The sequence below is a fragment of the Crocodylus siamensis genome, chromosome 1, assembly GCF_052110815.1.
Source record: "Crocodylus siamensis isolate JL-2025a chromosome 1, ASM5211081v1, whole genome shotgun sequence".
In the NCBI taxonomy this organism is placed as follows: Eukaryota; Metazoa; Chordata; order Crocodylia; family Crocodylidae; genus Crocodylus; species Crocodylus siamensis.
In genome coordinates, this window is record NC_143395.1 from 220,021,159 (window position 1) to 220,040,546 (window position 19,388).

Here is a 19,388-nt window from a genome sequence, read left to right on the forward strand (position 1 = left end):
CCTTATGCAGCCAGCTGGGTGCCTTCATACCTTGTGTTGTTTAACACTAACCATATAAGATGCTGATAAAAATAATCCTCTCCCCAAGGTGTTTATTGCCAAGAGACCTAAAGCTGCAACCAGTTTTCATAGAGCAGACTGAAGTTGCTCATGTCTTTTTAATAAGGCTCACAGGACGTGATGTATACCTGGTTGTTGCATAGCACACTGCAGTCATTTGGGGCTCATCTGCCCACCATGGCGCAGTGCTTGCTGTGCAGAGAGATCTCAAGCTAGCCATGAGCGTTCTAGCTCATGTACCAGAGTCTGCGCAGCACGGGGCAGCGTCATGCAGACGCATCTGACCTAGCTGTGGCTGCACTGTTCTGGAACTGGATGCAGTATAACTGCCCTTGGGCTAATATCCTTCTTCTCAGCCGTGTCTGATATCTCAGCAACAGAGTACCGTGCCTTGCACTGTGTGGACATAACCCTTGTTCTTCAAGACAATGCCTCAATGTGGGAAGGGCTGCAGTCACTTTGCAGAGCTCTGTGCTCAGTCTCCAGGCCATACTTTGGCCACAAAAGGCTGTTTTGCCATCAACTTTCTACTGCAAACCTTTCTCTTTCATCTCCTCCTTTTGCCTTTACCAAGCTTTTGAAACTCTCAACTGCCTGCATTATACACTTTTCATTTTCAAACCCATTTATAACAAAATTCTCGTTCAGAGAAATTATCTGTAATGAGAACCTTTTTTTATTCTTCTTTTCTCCCACTTATGACACACCTTTCCTTTATAGGATAGAAAAACCTGTTATAGTCAAGAATGCTTTAATAATTTCCTCCCCTTGGGAAACCACACAGGATCTTTCAGAAGGTTTCTAACTGTACAAAAACAGATGACATTTAAATAATGCAGAAAGATGCAGGGAGCTGTCAAATTTCGTCAGCTGCAGTGAAATCTGGTGCGTTTCTCTCTTTCAGTACCAAAAAATAAACACATCAGGAGCTAAGTTACACCAGAAGCAGGTGAAACCACCCCCACTGCAAATAGTGCTCGTGGGGTTTCTTGTTTTTGTTTTTTTTCTTTGGGGGGGAAGGGGGATCCTATTTTTCTTATACAGGCTAACCTTGAGGGAGAGCATTTCTCACATACTTCATGCTAATAATTAATAGCCAAATGCTGTGCCTGTCTATCCTCTCTCCCAGCCAAGGATTAACTAATCAACTAATTTAACTAATTTTCCCCATCTCACTGATAGAGAAAGGAAGGCCCATAGAGAAGTCACATAGCAAGGTCATATAGCAAGTCAGCATCACCACAGGGATACCTTTTGGGGGTTTCTTTATTTCAGAGTTTAATGGCCAGACTGTGCATTAGTCAAACTGCAGAAAATGGCTATAACACAGATGGGATAACCTCATCAAATGTGAGAGGCAGAGAAGAGTGGCCTTTTTCAGTCTCTTCCCATGGCTACATCATCCCTTCAAGCAGGAAATTAGCACAGCAAAGCCCTGGTGCAGCCCCATGAATAATGCTTAAATAGCAGCAGCACCCACTTACTTGGCTCTTAAATACTTAAAAATCATTGTAAATGATTAATTACTTTGTGCAGGGATTGACAAAATAAATAGGCAGCTCTTAAATGGTTGCTGGAACGCAGCTTGGTTCAGCACGTAGTGTAATTTAATTATTTAGTAACTCTTATTAATTTAAGGTAGCTAATTGTATAAAAGGGCTACCGTGAGATTTAAAAAACCCATAAAACAAAACGACCTCTGCCCTTCCTCCTCCTCCTCCTCCATCAATTCTCCAAACCTGGGGTTATATATTCTCTGTCTTTTGCAGTCTTGAGGTGCTAGAATCCTTACAAAATTGACATTTGATCAAACAAAAAATATTCAGAATTCCCTGCCTGTTTCCTTCACACAGGAGCAAATAACTCAATGTATTTTCAGGAGAGCATTAGCAGTAGCTGTCAACACTGGAAATTGTCTAGCAGTCATGCATCTAGGAAGGTTGGGCAGATTATTACTCAGATTGTTCTAGGAAGTCTCCAATGACACATTTTGCTAAACTCTGCAAAACATGAATTTACCCCACATGAAGCTTATAATAAGAGCCTGTGTCCTAAACCAGTGCTGGTGGCTTTAAAAATAGGTTGGTTTAATCTCCTCTCCCCCCTCTCTTTTCAATGTAACAGCACCTTATGTAACATTGGATTTCCTGATGGAATTACTTCTTGCAGTCGGGCTATCAAAGGCCATGAGTCTGTTTACCCCTCCATGTTAGAAAATGAGAGAAAGGTAAACATACTTCATCTCAGAGGCCGATACACAAGTGGTTTACCTACTTCCCATGCATTTTTTTCAGATCCTACAAAAAGCTGAGCTGCACACTTTGACTTAGGTTTAAATTGTTATAATTCCATGCATACTCTTCATTTTCTCTGGGCCACATCCTCACCCTGCATAAGGAAGGTTTTTTTCATTTTAGGGTGTTTACAAACATGTTCTGGGAGGCAGGGGGAGGGTGGATGTGCTTTAATTGGCAAGCCGTGCTAATTAAAAGTGCCCAATTGTCATATGTATCAGCATCTTGTGGCAGGGTCTTCACTTTCAAAGGCCCTGCCCCAGCCCCACATCATGCCTCATTCAGTATGGAAACATCATCTCTCACCTCTGATCAGCTCATGTCACCAGACTGCATTGCCCAGCTCTTAAACTCTCAAACAAGGGCATTTGTGCCACCTTCTGCTGCCCCTTATGGCTGGGAGGAGATCACCACAAACACTGGAAAACCACCTCAGCTGATTCCATCAGACTCCTCCCTCGGGCTCACCTTTGCCACCCGGCTGACAAAAACCATAACAGCCTGCCTCTGTGCCTTACTGACCACCTTGCCCGACTGGTTCTTAATACCGCCCCCTTGGTCTCTCTTTGTCTCCCCCGGTGTCTTCTCCTGTTGGCTCATGGCTTCTACTGCAAATGGGCTCTATACACGTGCAGGGAGGCTGCTTCGACGTGTTGTAATTACTGTGTTCCAGGAGACTCCAGCATCATGTGTATCACTGTCCCTGCACTGAAAAATGGTGGCAGCCCACTTTGAAATAAAGCACATTTGGCAAACTTTGGTCAAAGCACCCCACCGCTGTTTCTTAGCACGGGGTGCTGATGCACGTGATGCTGGACACTGCTGGAGTGCAGTAATTTCCATGCTTCAGCAGACTTGATTCCTTGATTAATCAAGTCTGCTCCAGTGCACTGGATTCAGTGCGACAGAGCAGCCTCCCTTGTGTGTATGTATCCTTAATCTTAATGATTAATGTGGAGGTTTTCCTGATACAACAGCAGAGCCAGGACAGCCAGCCCTGTACCATAGAGCTGCTTAAGTCCCAGCCATTCCCAGCTGAAGAGTGGTTCCTCAGATCTGTTGCAGTCAGGCAAAATTTAGCACATCCCTTCCTGAAGCTAGGGGACCAACTGACCCTGTGGTGCTGACAGGCTGCTGAAGGGTGCTGCTCTCTGCCTTGTGCCGCTACAAGTCCATGAGCTTGAATGTTGGGTTTTGTCAGTCTGATGTTTAATCTGCTCCTCCACGGGAGAGATGCTGCATAAGAATACTTCTTTTTTCCAGAAGCTGGTAATTTCCCAGTCCTGCAGTTTCAAGGGGCTGTACCTTGTAGCTAACAGCATCCCTGATGATGCTGTTGTATGAACAAGGAGGTCAGTGGAGCCAGGTTTACTTCCCTTGAGCTTAACAGTGACCAGACAGTAGATGCAAACCCTTTCTTTTATGCTTACCTTGGAGCATATTGGAGCTAAAATCACTTGCTCTATTCTCTGTAGATCAGTCACAGTGCAGTAGATGTGATCATGTGCTCCACAGTGGTGGGGTCTTTTATTTAAGAGTTAATGCTTCTTGAAATTGTTCTTGATACCACTGGGCAAATATATCACAACTCTATAGCACTTAACAGGAAGAAAGTAGGTTTTGAATTGATAGATGGGAACTGTATAGAGAGGTGTGACACAGCCTTCCATGACAGCCGAACATGTAGATGTCACTACTGCAGCCCTGCAAAGGAAGACTTTTTTGCATTGTGTACTTTGTGGGGAAAGTGGATTACATAAAATTTTCAGGGTAGTGCTATAGTTACCAATATTTATTGTGTGGGAAGGAGAATGGTGCTTTTCACAGAACACATGCTTTTCTTTGAATCCTGAAAGGTATGAACATTTGAAATAAATAACACAGATTGAAAAAGGTCTCTGTGTGGTTCCATGGGTTGCATAAGCAATGTATATGCATAAAAGTCTTTCTTTTGCCCAGAAATTCAAGTATGTTAGAAAGTTTTCCTGGTCAGGCTGCCCATAGAAGAAAAACAAACAGTAAATGTATGTATGTGTACAAAAACACACAACAATATTGTGCGTTGTGGCGTTATCAACTGGCTGTTGAAATGCTGCATGGTCCTTGATCCTGCAAGAGGTCTAAATACGGAAGTATTTTCTAGCTAAGGAAATAGAAAGGTGACAGACAGACTTGTGTGCATTTTTCCAAATCAACATGTAAGTATCAAAATCCTGTTGAATTCAGCTGAGTGCTAGTTATGAAGAATCACTCGATGCACATCATTCCCCCATTACCACCAGATATCAGATCCTCCCTCTTTAGGAATGGTTATTGAGAAGATTGTGGAAGAAAAGTACTGTACTGTGTTCCTCTGAGTCTTTGTCAGTTTTTGTATTAAGCCTGGCTGTGAAACACAGGCAAAGTTAGGATCCATGATTGATCATGTCCTGGACCAAAGGTGGGTGCCCATATGGAGATGCCTATCACTAGATTTTGAAATAATTTGCAACAAGGTGTTTGAAATGTCTGCAGGAGATCTGCTGAGGTCAAAAATATTAATTTTTCATTGAGTCTCCTCCTTTAGAGGTCTGTGTGTGGTGTTGGGTAGCTGTTTTTGTAGCTTAGGCATCCCTCAAGTGGAGGCCAACAGCATTTCCATTCTGTTGCTTCTCATAGTATCATAGGGAAGTCAGGCTGGAAGGGACCTCCAGAGGTCATTTAGTCCAACCCCGTATCTGAGGCAGAATCATCCCTATCCAAACCATCCGATGCAAAGCCATTGTCTTAGCAAAACCACAGTTAGCTTTGACACACGACAGTGCCATAACCTGCCACAAATAAAACAGGGAGACACCGGCAGCCAGTGCCCTGCTGCTGTAAAAGTTGTTAATATACACTTGAGAGATTCCAGGACCCCTCTTGCATTTCCTGGTCCATACCTGTAGAAGACCAGGAGACTGTATAGTTGTATTGTGGACTTGTTTCCAGCACTGTACAGAGGGCATTCAGCTCTGTCTTTTAATCATCAGTCCCTGGCACTGCAGTTTCTTGGACCAGATAGGCTTCTGCCTGAGTTGGACTTGGCTAAATTTCCATTCAGAATAGAAGCTGATGCTACATTCAGTAGCCCCTTATGAGTCTTTTCCCAGTTCTTCCCAATAAACCCTCCACTCTGACCCTATTCCAGTGCCAGGACAGTAGTCTTTGCTCCATTGTATCATCCTGTTCCTGACCTGCAGCTGTAATCTTCCCCTCCCCTCAGACCCATGTCAAGGGCCCTGGCCATGGCCATCTAGTCTGGCTTTCTGTGTTCCAGGAGAATTAATAAGGTCCTTTTTGAGCCCCATGCGTACTCCAGATCCTCAGATCTGAGCATCTGAGACCCCTATCCTGTTAGCCTGCTTGGTTAGACCTCAGCACTGTGACTTATTGAATACAGGACTGTTGCTGAACAGCCAGTAAAGAATTTGCCAGCTAGCTAGCTGCTACTCAGGAGCCATGTTTGCATCATTATGACTTGTGTTTCAGAGTATTTGAATATGAAACTAGGATGACCCATAATTCTTACCTGTACTCTCTCAGACACCATGCTTAATGGCTTCCTTGCTTTCTAATATTTCTCCCAGAAATCAGTTGTATGTAGTTGAGGGAATTATGTGCAGAGTTTTTGTCAGTCCTGAAAGGCTGCTTTGATGCCTGTGTTCCTGTTGCACAAGGGGCCGTTCGAGCTCCTGGAGGCTAAGTTCCAATTTGGTCTCCAGAAGTGAGTCACACCACAAGCCACGGAGATAAAGCCTTTATTGCTTGCAAGCAGGTCGGCCTGGAGTCATGAGACTCAGATCAAAGCCGACCCCGAGTGCCTATTCTCCATTGCTTATATACTTGATTACAAGGTATTGGGAAAATTCCATTAGCGCAATCGCATTTCAAACTAGCATAGTTGCGAAGCTAAGGACTTTCCAACTGCAAGTCTGCGGTTTGCATGTTTGCACAACAGAGCGGGAAACAAGCTGCATGTAGATGCTTTCTGAGTTCTCATAAAAGCAAATGGTTTTCAGCCCCCCCCCACTTTTCCCACATTCCCAAATCTCATGCTTATCTTAGAAATTCTGGCATCACATTTAAGAAATGGGAGTTGAGATGCTCAAGACAGGTCATTAAAGATCATTAACTTTAATAGAAGGCATGTGCCTAAACCCCCAGACTTCTTTTGGCAATCTCCAGTGGGAATCCTCTGTTATACTTCTGGCTGGGAATGGGCTTACACTGAATGGTGTTTGTTTCCTTTTCCCTTTTTTCCCTTTGTATTTTACACAGCAAGGAACGTGCTGCTGCTGCAGGGGCAGCTGGCCTTGCAGGCGGACACCATCGAGAAGCATGGGCTACAAAAGGGCCGTCGTACGAGGACTTGTACACCCAGAATGTTGTCATCAGCATGGAGGACCAGGAGGACCTTAGTCGGCTAGCAAATGAAGGGAAGCCGGCCAGGGAGAGACCCATTTGGCTACGGGAGAGCACGGTGCAGGGGGCTTATGACCCCGATGAGATCAAAGATGGTAAGGGAATGAAAATGGAAGAAAGGCCACCCAATTTCCAGGTGCAGAGAGCGATTGTGTCCCCCCAAATATCTGTTGTGTTGTCATGCTCTTTCTGGGTGGGGTAAAGCAATTGTAAGTGAGCAGGCCGAGTGCCAAAGTCTGTCAGGAAAACCTGGCTGCCCATAGCTTTGAGGTTATGCTACTAAAATGTCAATGGCCGTGACAAATGTGTTGTCTACTTAAGAACTGTTTGCTTCTGGGTGAGAGAGACCCAGCTTCATCTGGAAAGCCACTGGGCACTGCTAAAGTGAGACATGAGTAGCATGTGTTGAGCCCAAGCACACCAATACTGCTGGCCAGGTCCTTTCTCTTCTTCTGCAGTCACTTGTTTTTTCTGAGTTTTCAAGATATCCATTAGACATGGATGACGGTGCCACAGTAGAAATGGCTCTGGTGAGTACATTAGGAGAATCGGGCACCAGATCATTGCTGCTTCCTCCTTTTGCTACTGTCAGCCATCACCGGTCTTGTGTGTTTATTTGTTCGCTTTTTATTCTTATTTGTATTACTACAATAAAGTCCAGAGACCAAAGTCAAGACTTTGACACTGCGGTGCTGGGCATCGTACAAACACAAAATAAGAGCTCTCTGCTCTGACAACTTTACAGTCTAATTTAAGAAGAGACATAAAAACATACCATGGTCTACATGTGCTGTTACTTTAAGAAGACCGTTCCAATTAAATAGGAGGTTCTCATCTGAGATGTGTGAGAATAAAACTGGTGATGTCTTAAGAAGACAAGATGGCAGAGTGGAACCAAGTGCTTGCTGTCAGGTCTTTCTTGTATTCCTTGGATTTCATTAACAAGGAAGCTGAAACCACTCCTTTCCTGCAGACAGTAGGGGAAAAGGATGGAACTCCAAACAAGATGGAGAAGTAAAACAGGAAGAAGTCAAAATATTGCCCAGTCATTAATTAATGGCATTGCATTTCTGCAGAGCCTTTACTATCACTGGATCCAAGCACAGCCTGTAGATTGAGCACTGGTGGTAGGGATAGTCTCTCTCCCTGTACTGTGTTGAAGAATTTAGTGCTATTTGCTCCCTTCCCAAACTCTTGCATAATGTGACTGTTAGATGTTTTTTGACATGTGCATGCTTTTAAATCAGAACCTGAGGTCACATTGTGATGAGCTGGTATAAAACCCATGTATAGATGCATCTTGACCACCACTGAAATACAGCCTGTCTGGTGTTGGAATTCAGCACCTGTTTACTAGCTTAATGGTATCGCTGGCCACATCTACATGAGATGCTGATTGCACGGTAGCTCATTACTACTGCGCAGTAGTGTTGCATGGCATAAAGCATGATACGATGCTGCTGAGCAGTTGTAACGAGCTACTGCACAGTCAGTATGACCTAAAAGTTGTTTGGTGACACTACTGTGCAGTAATGTTCCCTGATTTACTACCAGATATCTCCCTCTATAGGAATGGTTATTGAGAAGATTGTGAAAGAAAAGTCCTGGGTTCTAGGCCTGTATGAAGTGGCGAGTATTCAATTAGGATTCGGATTCAGCCGATTTTGGAGGGACAGGGATTCGATTCAGAGATTCGAATCACTGTCCTGATTCAATTCGGCTGATTCAGATCTAAAGATTTGGTGCCAATTCAGAAATTCAGCCATGGACTAAACAGGCAGCAGTCCTTACCATGCTGAACACAGCTGTCTCCAGCTGGTAAGTCTGTTGTGGTGGGCTGAGGGAAGGGGTGTGTGTGGGAGGGAGAGCAACGCCCCACAGTGAGGGGACTGTACTATGGACAGGTGACAGAAGGCACTGGGAGCGGGGGCTATGCCCTCCCACCACTTGTCCAGCCTCCCCATGCCTCCTGGACAAGCTGTGGGTTTGCCCTGGCTGGGCAAGCAGCAGCAGGGCATGGGGGCAGGTGTGTGCACTCAGATCAGCGGGGGACCAGCAGCAGGGGCTATGGGGAATTTTAGGGAGGCTGCAGCCCCGCCATAGCCCTTGCTCCACTGCACTTTGTGGGTCAGGGCTGCACTCTGGGCTGGGGCTAGCCACCCAGAGCACAGCCCTGGCTCCACCTGCCCTGCGGAGTGCAACCTGGTGGTGGGCAGTTGGGGCTAGCTTCTCGGAGCACAGCCCAGCCCAGCCTGCCCTACACAGATCCGGGGGCATATGCCCGCTCCCATCCCCTCCCAGACCAGTGGCACATAGTGGTGGGAGCCCCTCTCCCTGAGTCCTGCGCCTCCCCACCCTGGCTAGGCAGCTTGTCCCAGCCCCAATCCCTCCCTCACTGGTGGTGTTGATCTGCCCTCCCTATGCCCTGTCCCTCCCCTCTCCCCCCACCACAACAGACTTACCAGCTGGAGGCAGCCGTGTCCAGCATGATGAGGACTGCTGCTTGTTTAGTCTATGGCCAAATCTCTGAATTGGCACCAAATCTTTTCCAAATCAATTTGGAGGCTTCCAATTTGATTTGGACCTTTTAATTGGTCTCCTGATTTGATTTGGATTCAGAAATTCAGCCACCAAATCGGGCTGAATCTCCTCCAGATCAGATTGGCTACCAAAGCTTTGCACAGCCCTACTGGGTTCCTTTGAGTCTTGTCAGTTTTGTATTAAGTCTGGCTGTGGAACAGAGGCTTAAGCATCTCATGTAGATGTGGCCACTGAATAACTGGCTTGCATAAATGATGTCTCTTCATATCTAGAGAAGGCTGTAAGGGGAATTTGTGGAAACAGTATCTTTAATTTTTCCTGTTGGAATTTGGCCAGGGTGTACCAGACTTAACACTGCAGTTCTGATGTGGGAGACACTGGGACCTTTCCACAAGTGGTCAGGGCTTTGGTTTAGATCTCGTCCAAAAGGTCGATCTCTCAAGCTGTCTTGCACTTAATATTGTGCTTCAGTGCTTGCAGTGAAGAGCATCCACTGCTTCCTGCAGTCCCTGTATTTCTTTCATGAGAGGTACAAGGGTTGACCCAGAAGAACTCTGTTTAGACCAAGGTGTGCTGGAAGTCGGAAGTGCCACAGATGCAGGTAGTGTTTCCATCTCATTATCTGATAGCACTGCTAAGATGCCCTCAGTTTTACTGTCTGGTATGTTACTATGCTCACCTCTTACAGACAGTAGGTATCACTGCCTGTTCTTCCTGATCTGCAGCTACGCCCCTGACTGCTATTACCAGCAGTCTGGCACCATGGCACCTTCACCCACCACACAACCCACGCAGATCTCCATGGTTCTTGGGTGACAATGACATGAAGCAGAAAAAGGCAGGAGGGAAGAAATTTTGGACCTCATTGGCAGAAAACATTAGCTGGTACCGTCTAGCACAGAGAATTTTTACAAACTTACACCACTACCGTTTAGGAAACAAAAGGGAGCTCACTTCTGAATGATACAAGCAGCAACATCACGTTTCACAGTACCCTTCCGGGTTGTAAACCATTTGGTAAAGCTGGGCTTGGAGAGCAGTCACACAGAAACCTTTGAGTAACCTCTGCAACTCCAGGAACAAGCAGCTGAACACAGAGCTGTAAACAAAATACTTTCCTTCCAAGACTATGGCCTCTTTGCCAAGTCGTGGAAGTGCTAACAACAGTCCAGGCCCTTCCCATCTTCCCTGACTGGCAAACATGAGTACACAACACCTGAGTCATCTATTGTAACAAAGCTGATCAACACCACACAAAGAACATAGAACACCAACTGGTAGCCTTCAGTGACAGTGACATTGCTCAAAAAGGTATGGCTGCAAAAAATACCTTCTTCCACTTCCAACTGCTTGGGAAACTCCCAGACTCTACTGAAATCCACACACACATATTGTATGTATTTAGATCTTCAGCCTTGTTTGTTTTACGCCATCTTACACTGCAGTAAGACCATACACCATGTTTGTCTTCTAGTGTGCTGGTCTCTACTGGCTCCCTGCTAAATAGTTCCTTCCAGAAGTGGCTTGGATGCTCAGAACTCTCGATGGGGCTGACCCTAGTTTCCTGAGGCTTGCATCTTCTCTCAGCAGACCCTTTTCTGACACCACTATTCCACAAACAGAGAACAGTCAAATAAGGACTGAGATACGAGCGGAGAAGACAGGATTTTTGCTGAAGCTCAGATCTGAATTCAGTCCCACAAAAGAGAAGTGACCAAGACCTCATGTAGCTTAGTTTTTCCTCAATGATTTCCTTTCACAAATTTGCACTCCCTCCTCTTTACCACATACAAAAAAACCCAAAACAGACGACCCAATGGTAAGTGCTGTTTTCTCCTAAGAGGTTGGACAAAGCGTAATTCATGATTTGGTTTTTAATCAGTTTTGGAGGCTGTTGAGTGTTAGTGTGAGGCCTGGAGGTAGAACCTCAGTAGGTAGAATTAGTCTAAAGGTCATCAAGGGCTTGTCTGAGGAGGAGGGCAAGAGGCCTGTGTTTGATGGTAGAATCCAGTTGGCTCAGCTCAAGTGATCATTCATATTCAGAGTCTCTTGGTGTTAGAGGATAAATTTGGTGGGGGGAATTTGTCCTAGTTTTTGTCCCTTCATTTCATATAAGGTTCTTAAAAATCCTTTAAAAAGAAAATTCTGGGTTTTTTCCCAGACCACCTGGGGGTTTATTTGTGTTGGGTGGACTCCAGCTCTCAACCAACATAGGAATCTGATAAGAGGTGGTTTTTTGGAGCTTTTCTGTAGCAAAGCCTTCATTTTAATGGAATTTTGTATTTGAGTCCTTGAACTGTAGACATCCTGCTTATCCAAACAGTGTCAAATCCTTTCAGCTACTGAACAGCAAAGCTTGCTTAGCTGAGATACAGGCCACACATCTCTCAGTTGGGGTGCTGCAATCCTGCAGTTCAAGGGAGGTAGAGCTAGGAAGCAAGACATAAGCCCAACCCTTACAGAGGATGTCAGCTTGGAAAATAGTGGTCCTTTGATACAGTCTTTGCACACTTGGTGACATATGCCTTAAAGGAGCTACCTAATTCCATGTGCCCTGGAGGATGGATGCCATTGAATAACACTGAGTTCCTGTGACAACTTTCCCTTAATGCATAGTAGTGCTGCTGCTTTTCATACTGACAAATATTGCCTTGTTGTTTCCTAGTAACTCTGTCTGTCCATGTTTGTCTGGACTCTTCTGCCTGATAGTCAGATTGTGAGCTCTGTGGGAGCTACTGTCATTTTTGTTTTCTTTTTTTGGAGCATGCAGCATGGGCCAATGCTTGGATGCACTATGGTTATTCATAGCAAATAACTAGTAATAAAAGGCCAAAAGAGCCATGTTTGTGTGTACATATGTTTATATTTGTTTGTTTTAACATTAAAACTGTCCTTACTTTTTTCTACCAGGTGATCCTAAAGTCTAGGGAGCCATAAATTTAGGCTGCCAGAATATTATAGTAATTGTAGTGCTCAGCCCTGAACCTCCCTTCTCTAAAAGAGCAGCTCTGCCTGCCCTATTCTCCATTCCCCTTGTTCATGGGTTTCTATATGGTGTCTTGGGACTTGGGTGCATCCCAGAATCCTTTGCATTTCCAGCCATTGCACTTCCTTTGAAGCACTGCTGCTACCAGTTCAAGGATGGGATTGGAGAAGTGGTCTGGCAATTACCTGTTGGACGATGTGCAATAGCAACCATTTATGCATTGAGATCATGTTCCTCAGACCGACAACACTTCCATTGGATCTTCCTCTTGGGGCAGCTAGCACTGGCGCTAAGCTATTGAGGCACATGGGCCTGGCATTTGGAAGCCAAGTTTCAGAGCCCATGAGTAACTTTCCATTGAGCTTTCCTGAAGCTCTGTCACCTGGGGTCAGATGTCTGTCTGTCCCAGCCCCTCTGTTGTTAGTGTGATAGCACTGAAAGCCAACCATTGTTTCCTGGTTTTTTGCAGGTGGTCGGGATCTGGACACATTCCAGGAGCGTGAGGATAGCCGAGCAGCTCTGGACGATAATGAGGAGGTGATGCGTGCCCTGCTCATCCATGAAAAGAAAACCCCCTCTGCTTCAGCCGCCGCAGTGGGAGGTGGTGCTGCCATCTCGAGTGCCAATGCCAGCGACTCTGAGAGTGAGACAAGCGAATCAGAAGAGGAGACCCCGCCCCGCCAGCCAGTTGCCACAACAATGTATGGGCTGGAGGATGAAGAGGATGATGAGGAGTTTGAGGAGGTGACGGAGGACCCCACGCTTATGGTGGCAGGACATCCGTACTCATACATTCAAGTGAGCCAACGCCCCGAGCTGGTGGCCCAGATGACCCCAGAGGAGAAAGAGGTGTATATAGCCATGGGGCGGCGTGTGTTCGAGGACATGTTTGATTAACCCTTTTTCTGCCATGGCAGCTTTTAAAAAGACAGATTTTAATAAGAGACTCCATAGCAAAACAAAAGACCAAACTGCATCTCTCCCTCCCCTGCAGAGTTGGTCATGCAGGGGCTGGGGGGCTTGGAACAGCTCATCTCAGGCATCTTGCCCACTGATGTGGGACTTAAAACTGTGTATGCCAAAAAGGGACAGGGCCATGGTGGGTGTATGTGTGTGTGTATGTGCTTGTGTGTGTATGTGAGAGAGAGAGAGTGTGTATGTTGAATAAGAAAGTTTGCAAAACGAAATTCCTCTTCAGGGTGACCCAGGCTAGCTGCTGCTCTGCCTCTGCCTCCTGGCTCAATAGCTACCTCCTCCTCCTGAGAGCGTTCGGCCTATTCTTTACAGCAAGCTGGGGAGCTGAGCCTGAAGAAATCTAGGTCCATGCTCTTGGAGGATTGGAGCACTCTGTGTCCAGTGAGGCCTCCCTCCTTAACGTTGTAAAGAGGGGAGAGAGTCATGACAAGGCTGTGAATGCTGTGAGAGGCTCTAGATGCAGGGGTGCGTGAACAGGCAGTTAGTTGAACATGACTTGGCTTATAAAACTGGCATAGTGAGGTAGTGACCCCATTGCTGGTGACAGTCATGCACCGGTGGGTCTTTTTCAGAACAACTGTATGTCTCTTTCCTTCTATCCTGTGCCCTCCTAACAGGCCTCTAGCACAACTTCTTGCCTGGGTATGTAGCCATAACTTACTGTGACTCAGCCATGCAACTCAGGCCCAACCATGTATTTTGGCCAAGTTGTGTTTAAGATGGTTTCCCAGCACAACCAGGAGCCCAGGAGCAGACAGCCCAAGATGCTGTAGTTGTGTCTGAGAGTGCAAATGGGAGACTTTGCAGATTCATGGGGAAAAGAGTGGGAGTGGGAGGCGAAGGCTCTGGAAAGGAATTGACCCTTCTCTGGTGAAACTTATGTAAAGGTCCTGGGTTTCCAACCTCTTTGTTTTAAAGATCAGAGAATTTAGTCTTCTCTTTGGAAGGACCAGTCTGTCCGTGTTGCTCTCCCATTTTCACCTGCCTCCATCCTCCCTAGACAGACACAACTTGTGCACGCAGGGAGGCCACGGGGACCTCGGGGTAAACACCTTAAAAGTGACCTGATGTTCTGAGGTGCTTTCATAGCATTTCACCGGATGCCATTGGTTCTCAGCACTTCAAGGTCAGGTGTAACTTGAAGCGCCCAGTTGTGACTTGCTTGGCTCAGGCATGCATTTGCTCATTGTCAGTGTAACAAAACCCTTCCAAGGATCCAAGCACTGACTCGCCAAGAGAATTCCTTGAATATACTGTCACTGCTCTCTGCCCCAGTCCAAGCCCCAGCATTGCAGACTGAGCTCACAGCCAGACAGCACCAGGGAACTAGTATCACTAGGTTTATTTTCACCCAGATCTAAGGGGTTGAATAATAATTGTAAAAGGAATTATGCTGAGATGTGAATCCTGATGTTTAGCATGGCACTCGCTAGTCAAATAAAAACCATTTTACTAGTGCCTCTCTAGCAATATCATATTTGTAATGTTTTATCTTTCAAGTGTTGCTTTTTTAATTGTTGTGTTTTTCTTATCCAGTGCTACTGTAAGACAGAGCGATGAAAGGAGTTTGTGCTGCAGAGTTTAGAGGCTGTATCAAATGCTGTTCGATTGACAGGGATGGTACAGCTTTGCTGAGAGCTTAAGCAGTAGAGCTGTTTTTTTACTGACTGCTTCATGTTTTGCGAGCCCTGTGACACCTCCTTTGTGGTTTTATTTTCAGCCTCTTGATATTTTACTCCCTTTAAAAATAGTGTTTTTAAATTTGCTTCTGTCTAGGCCATTTAAAAAAGAAACTAATAAAATGATGGATCTCTTCACAGTCGTCTCCTCTTTGCTCTATTGGTCACTCGATTGGAATTGTTGGGGCTGTTAGTTTGTGCTGTGTGTTCTGATCTGTTTATTTAAGAGAAGATGACTAATTTAAGATCAGGCTAAGTTGTACTCTTGGAAGGGCTTCCAGCTTCTTCCAAACCATAGCCTTGCATCAGTCTCTCATTAGCAGCTCTTCCTCAGATGCCTCCCAGAATCCTTTGCCCCCGTTTCTGTAGCATTTCATTAGTCTGAAGCCATGGCTGGTTTCTTTTATCAGGCAGTCTGTGGTCAACACTCCTATTTTCTTTTCCTTCTTCACTGAGGAAGGTGCATACTGATGAAATAGGGGCTCTCTTACAGTTTTCTCACTGCCAGTTTAAATGGCTATATTACATAGAATATGAAGTAAGACATGGATATCAAATTGAAGTGATGTCAAGTCGTACCAAATAGCTGAGAGAACGGAGCTATACAGATTTCAGCAGGATAGAATACAAGGCTGATATTGAATATAAGCAGTTATATGTGGTGAGAACCACTGCTAGAAACTGCAGATCCGGCCTTGAAAGGACTGAAGTTCTCATGCCTGTAACTCATGGAAGAAGCTTCCATTAAGCTTTCAGTGTTCAGACAAAGGGCCCGTGATGGTTACTGCTTTAGTGAAGGAACCGTGTGCTCCATTATGACATCAATCAAAAAGCATGCAGCAGTCCATAAAAACAGATTATGCTTAGTGTGTGTCACTACAGCTAATGATGACTGGTAAGGAAATAAAGATTTTTTTTATCTACAATTTCTTGGCTTTCAGCAAGATATCCCAAACATAGTAGCAACAGACTGACAATAGGGAATTAGTCTGGTGGCTTAGGGGGTGCTCCTGACATTTCTGGCCCACCAGTGGAGAGGCCATGCTGCTAGAAAGCTGGAAACAGGATGTGTGAGCAGGGGAGCCAGTATACAGACCTTTCTTCTTTCTTCTAGCAGCAGCTGCATCCCAGCTAGCTCAGGACTGCTGTGCAATAACACTGAGCAGTTATTGCCCTGTTGTGGGAAATGTTCTAATGAATTGGAGGATAGAGTTGATGGCATTTTTTAAAAATTTACTACTTGTAGGAAGGTTATACACACAAGCCATTGCTGAGAGTGACATGCCAACCAGTAGTAGCTGGGAGACCTATAAGCCAGACCTGTTCAGCTTCTGAGCAGCTGAGGGACCCTGCCCCTACCCCAACCTGATCCTCCTTTCCCAACAGCAGCAGGAGTGGTGGGAAGAGCAGCAGCTGAATGGGAGACCACAGACTGCCAGTTAGACAGCCCTGCTATAAATCCTGTCCTTGTCCTCATTTTGGTTAAACCCCCAAACTCACCTCTATCAACTGGACTTGCTCATTTAATCACAGTTCGCTGCACTCTGTCACTTGTCACCTACTTACATGTCCATCCTGCACAAATGCCCCTTGAAGTCTACTGCACTTCCTGACATGCTTTAGTCTCTGATGAATTCCTGACCATAGTGAACCTCAAGTTGAGAAGAAGGAAAAAAATCTATTTTCTTAGGTACTTATGCAGCCAGTCATTAGAGTACCAAAGCTTTGGATATCTGTCTGTTAGTTGAAGAGCTGCCTGTATCATTTTTGTTCTAATGTACAGAATATCATAAGACCAGTAAAAAACGCCAATCCCAGCTGTCACACTCTGGGAAAGCGACATTTCCATCACAGATAAGTGCTGCCTTCCCAGCTTAAAATTAACTTGCCTCCCTCAGACAGGCTAATCGCAGGCCTAAGCAAAGCAACCACGCTGGCTTTCTATTCAGAGAGGTGGTATCATCAGTTGGGAATGGAGGAGTGTTTGGATTTATTTCACAAGATGTCCCAAGCAGCAGCTACGTGGACTGGAATCGGTGCCTGTCCTTCTATGTTATCTTTCCCTGTGCTGCTGTTTTCTTCAAGCAGGTTTTATTGAAGCAAATTGCTGCTTGGCTAGAGCCAGGAAAGTTGGAGATCCCCTGGAGGAAGGGTGGAAGAATAGAATTACCCCTCCCTGAAAGATATAAGAACCTCAACTCCATGATGCCTGGAGGCGCAGGGCTTGCTGCTGAGATGTTTGACAGGGCCTGGTGCGGGGAAAGCAAAAGGCTAAGCTCTTGCTTCTCTCTCCTGCTGACCCCCTGTAGGGAGGGGGAAGTTGCAGGGAACGGATGAAGCATAAAGCAGGCTACTTTTATCAATGAAATGTAAAGTTTACAGCACGGGTAGGAGGGGGTAAGCTGGACCACCCACGCTTCAGCTGGGAGGTAATGCAGTTGGATTTTCTTTGCTTAAAATGCTCCATTAAGCAGGCCACTGAAGCAAGATGGGTGCCAGAGCTGTTGACTGCCCTGTGCTGGCACCCCTTTCTCTTGCAACCTACCTGGGTAGAACTGTGGTGTTGTGATGGAGATAATCCCTAAAACTGAGGGGAGTGCCTCACTGCTCTACAGTCTCCTGAAGACCCATATTTTTAGACCCAATATAATCACGGGGCAGGCTTGGTGGCATGAATGTAGTCATTAACTGCCAACACTGTGTGAGCATCTCAGCCCGGGCACGGAAAGGAGCAGAGCTCCAGTGTCCTCCACTCCCACCCCCTGTCTAGAGTTGTAATCTAGCTGTGAAAAAAGAGGAAAACAATGTGGCCTGAGGATGTGCTGGGGGGTGTGAGGCAAAAAGCAAGGGGGGGAACACCCTGGAGTTGCTACCTATGCTGCAAGGAAGACATGCTTCCACTCCTCTCCCTTCAGCCCTGTGGATGAAGGTGAAGAGCAGCCCCTGCCTGCTGAGCTCATTTTCTGGAATGGGAGGGTAGTCAATAATTATAATGGCCAAGCAGTTCATCAGTAAAAACAGTCTGCCAACTGAGTGTAATTTTCTTTAGGAGTCCCTTGGAAACTGATGGTTTTCATCAGCCCCCTGTGGAAGAAACATCAAAGCAAGGCCCTGGCTTCAGTGGGACAGAACCCACAGGCCTAAAACTGCCTGGCTGAAGTGTGACCTCCGATGCTGGTGGAAAGGCCACCTCACCACCCTCCTACCCCATTGCCACGTCAGTCAGTGTGTCAGCCACTTGTTCCAAACATCTCCAACACTGTGACCTTGTATTTCAGGGTTGGCTCGGGGTTTTTCCTTTTCAAAACCATAGAATCATAGAAGATGAAGGTTGGAAGGGACTTCAGGAGGTCATCTCATCCAACCCCCTACTCAAAGTAGGACCAGCCCCAATTAGATCAACCCAGCCAAGACTTTATCTAGCCAGGTCTTAAAAGCCTCCAAGGATGGAGCTTCCACCACCTTTCTGAGTAACCTGTTCCAGTGCTTTACTACCCTCCTAGTGAGAAATTTGTTCCTGATATCTAACCTAAACTTACCTTGCTGCAACTTGAGACCATTGCTCCTTGTTCTGCCCATGATCTAGGGCTCACTTGCCCTATGGCTTCCAGGCTCCCACCGCTGTCCCTAGACTCCTACCATCATCCCTTGGCCCTGCCACTAATGCCAGGTCCACCGCGGCTGCCGCTGTCCCTGCAGATTGGTCCTGGGAGATGCTGCATCGTTCAGGTCTGGTCTGGGGTAAGTTTGACATCCCTGGTATAGAGGAGTCTTGGCTTTTTCCTGTTTGGACACTTCAATGAACAGCCACCGGAAGGCCGATAAATTAACTATTTGTCAGAGTTAATTTGAAAGAGACAGAGCTTCATGTGAAAAAAATAATATTTACAAAAGGCAGTTTTGGGAAACTCCTAGGCTGTAAAAATGGTCTGAGGGCAGCAGGCAGCATGATTCTGCAGGTCCGTGCTGTTGTGATGGCAGCACACCCAGAGTCATCATGTAACTGCAACAGGGGTTTTCTTTTCTAAATACATTTCTGACCTAAATATAATTTCCAACCTTTTGAATAGTCTGTTCCTAATGAATCAGCCAGGGATGGCATAGAAGAGGCAGATCCAGCCGCATACTAACTGCTTCAGCTTCACTGCAGTGCGTTACAGATACTGCACTCTACCTCAGCTACACGCAGTGCCTGGAATACACAAGTCCTGGCACAAGCTGGACAAATCAGCAGGAAGAAACCTTGGGCTGATTTCTCACAGAAGCAGGCAGAGTGGATTCAGCTTTCAGATGAAAGCTGGTCAAACACTGTTCCATATGTGCTACCACCATGCGGGGGGGAAAGCCACATCACACAAGCAGGAAAGGGGAGTGTCACATGCAATCATGTAAGGGTGCCTTTGCTGCTCT

General features: G+C 46.0%; 1 protein-coding gene across 2 annotated transcripts in view; it reads left to right on the top strand.

Moving 5' to 3' along the window:
- Positions 1-15,114, top strand: part of GTF2E1 (general transcription factor IIE subunit 1) — a 103,286-nt gene extending 88,172 nt beyond the window's left edge. For both annotated transcript variants that reach the window (XM_090057180.1, XM_090057187.1), the window contains 2 exons: positions 6,654-6,892; positions 12,794-15,114. In XM_090057180.1, the coding sequence (XP_089913306.1) occupies positions 6,654-6,892; positions 12,794-13,221 (667 nt within the window). In that variant the 3' untranslated portion in view covers positions 13,222-15,114. The remainder of the gene's footprint in view (positions 1-6,653; positions 6,893-12,793) is intronic.
- The last annotated feature ends 4,274 nt before the right edge of the window (positions 15,115-19,388 follow it).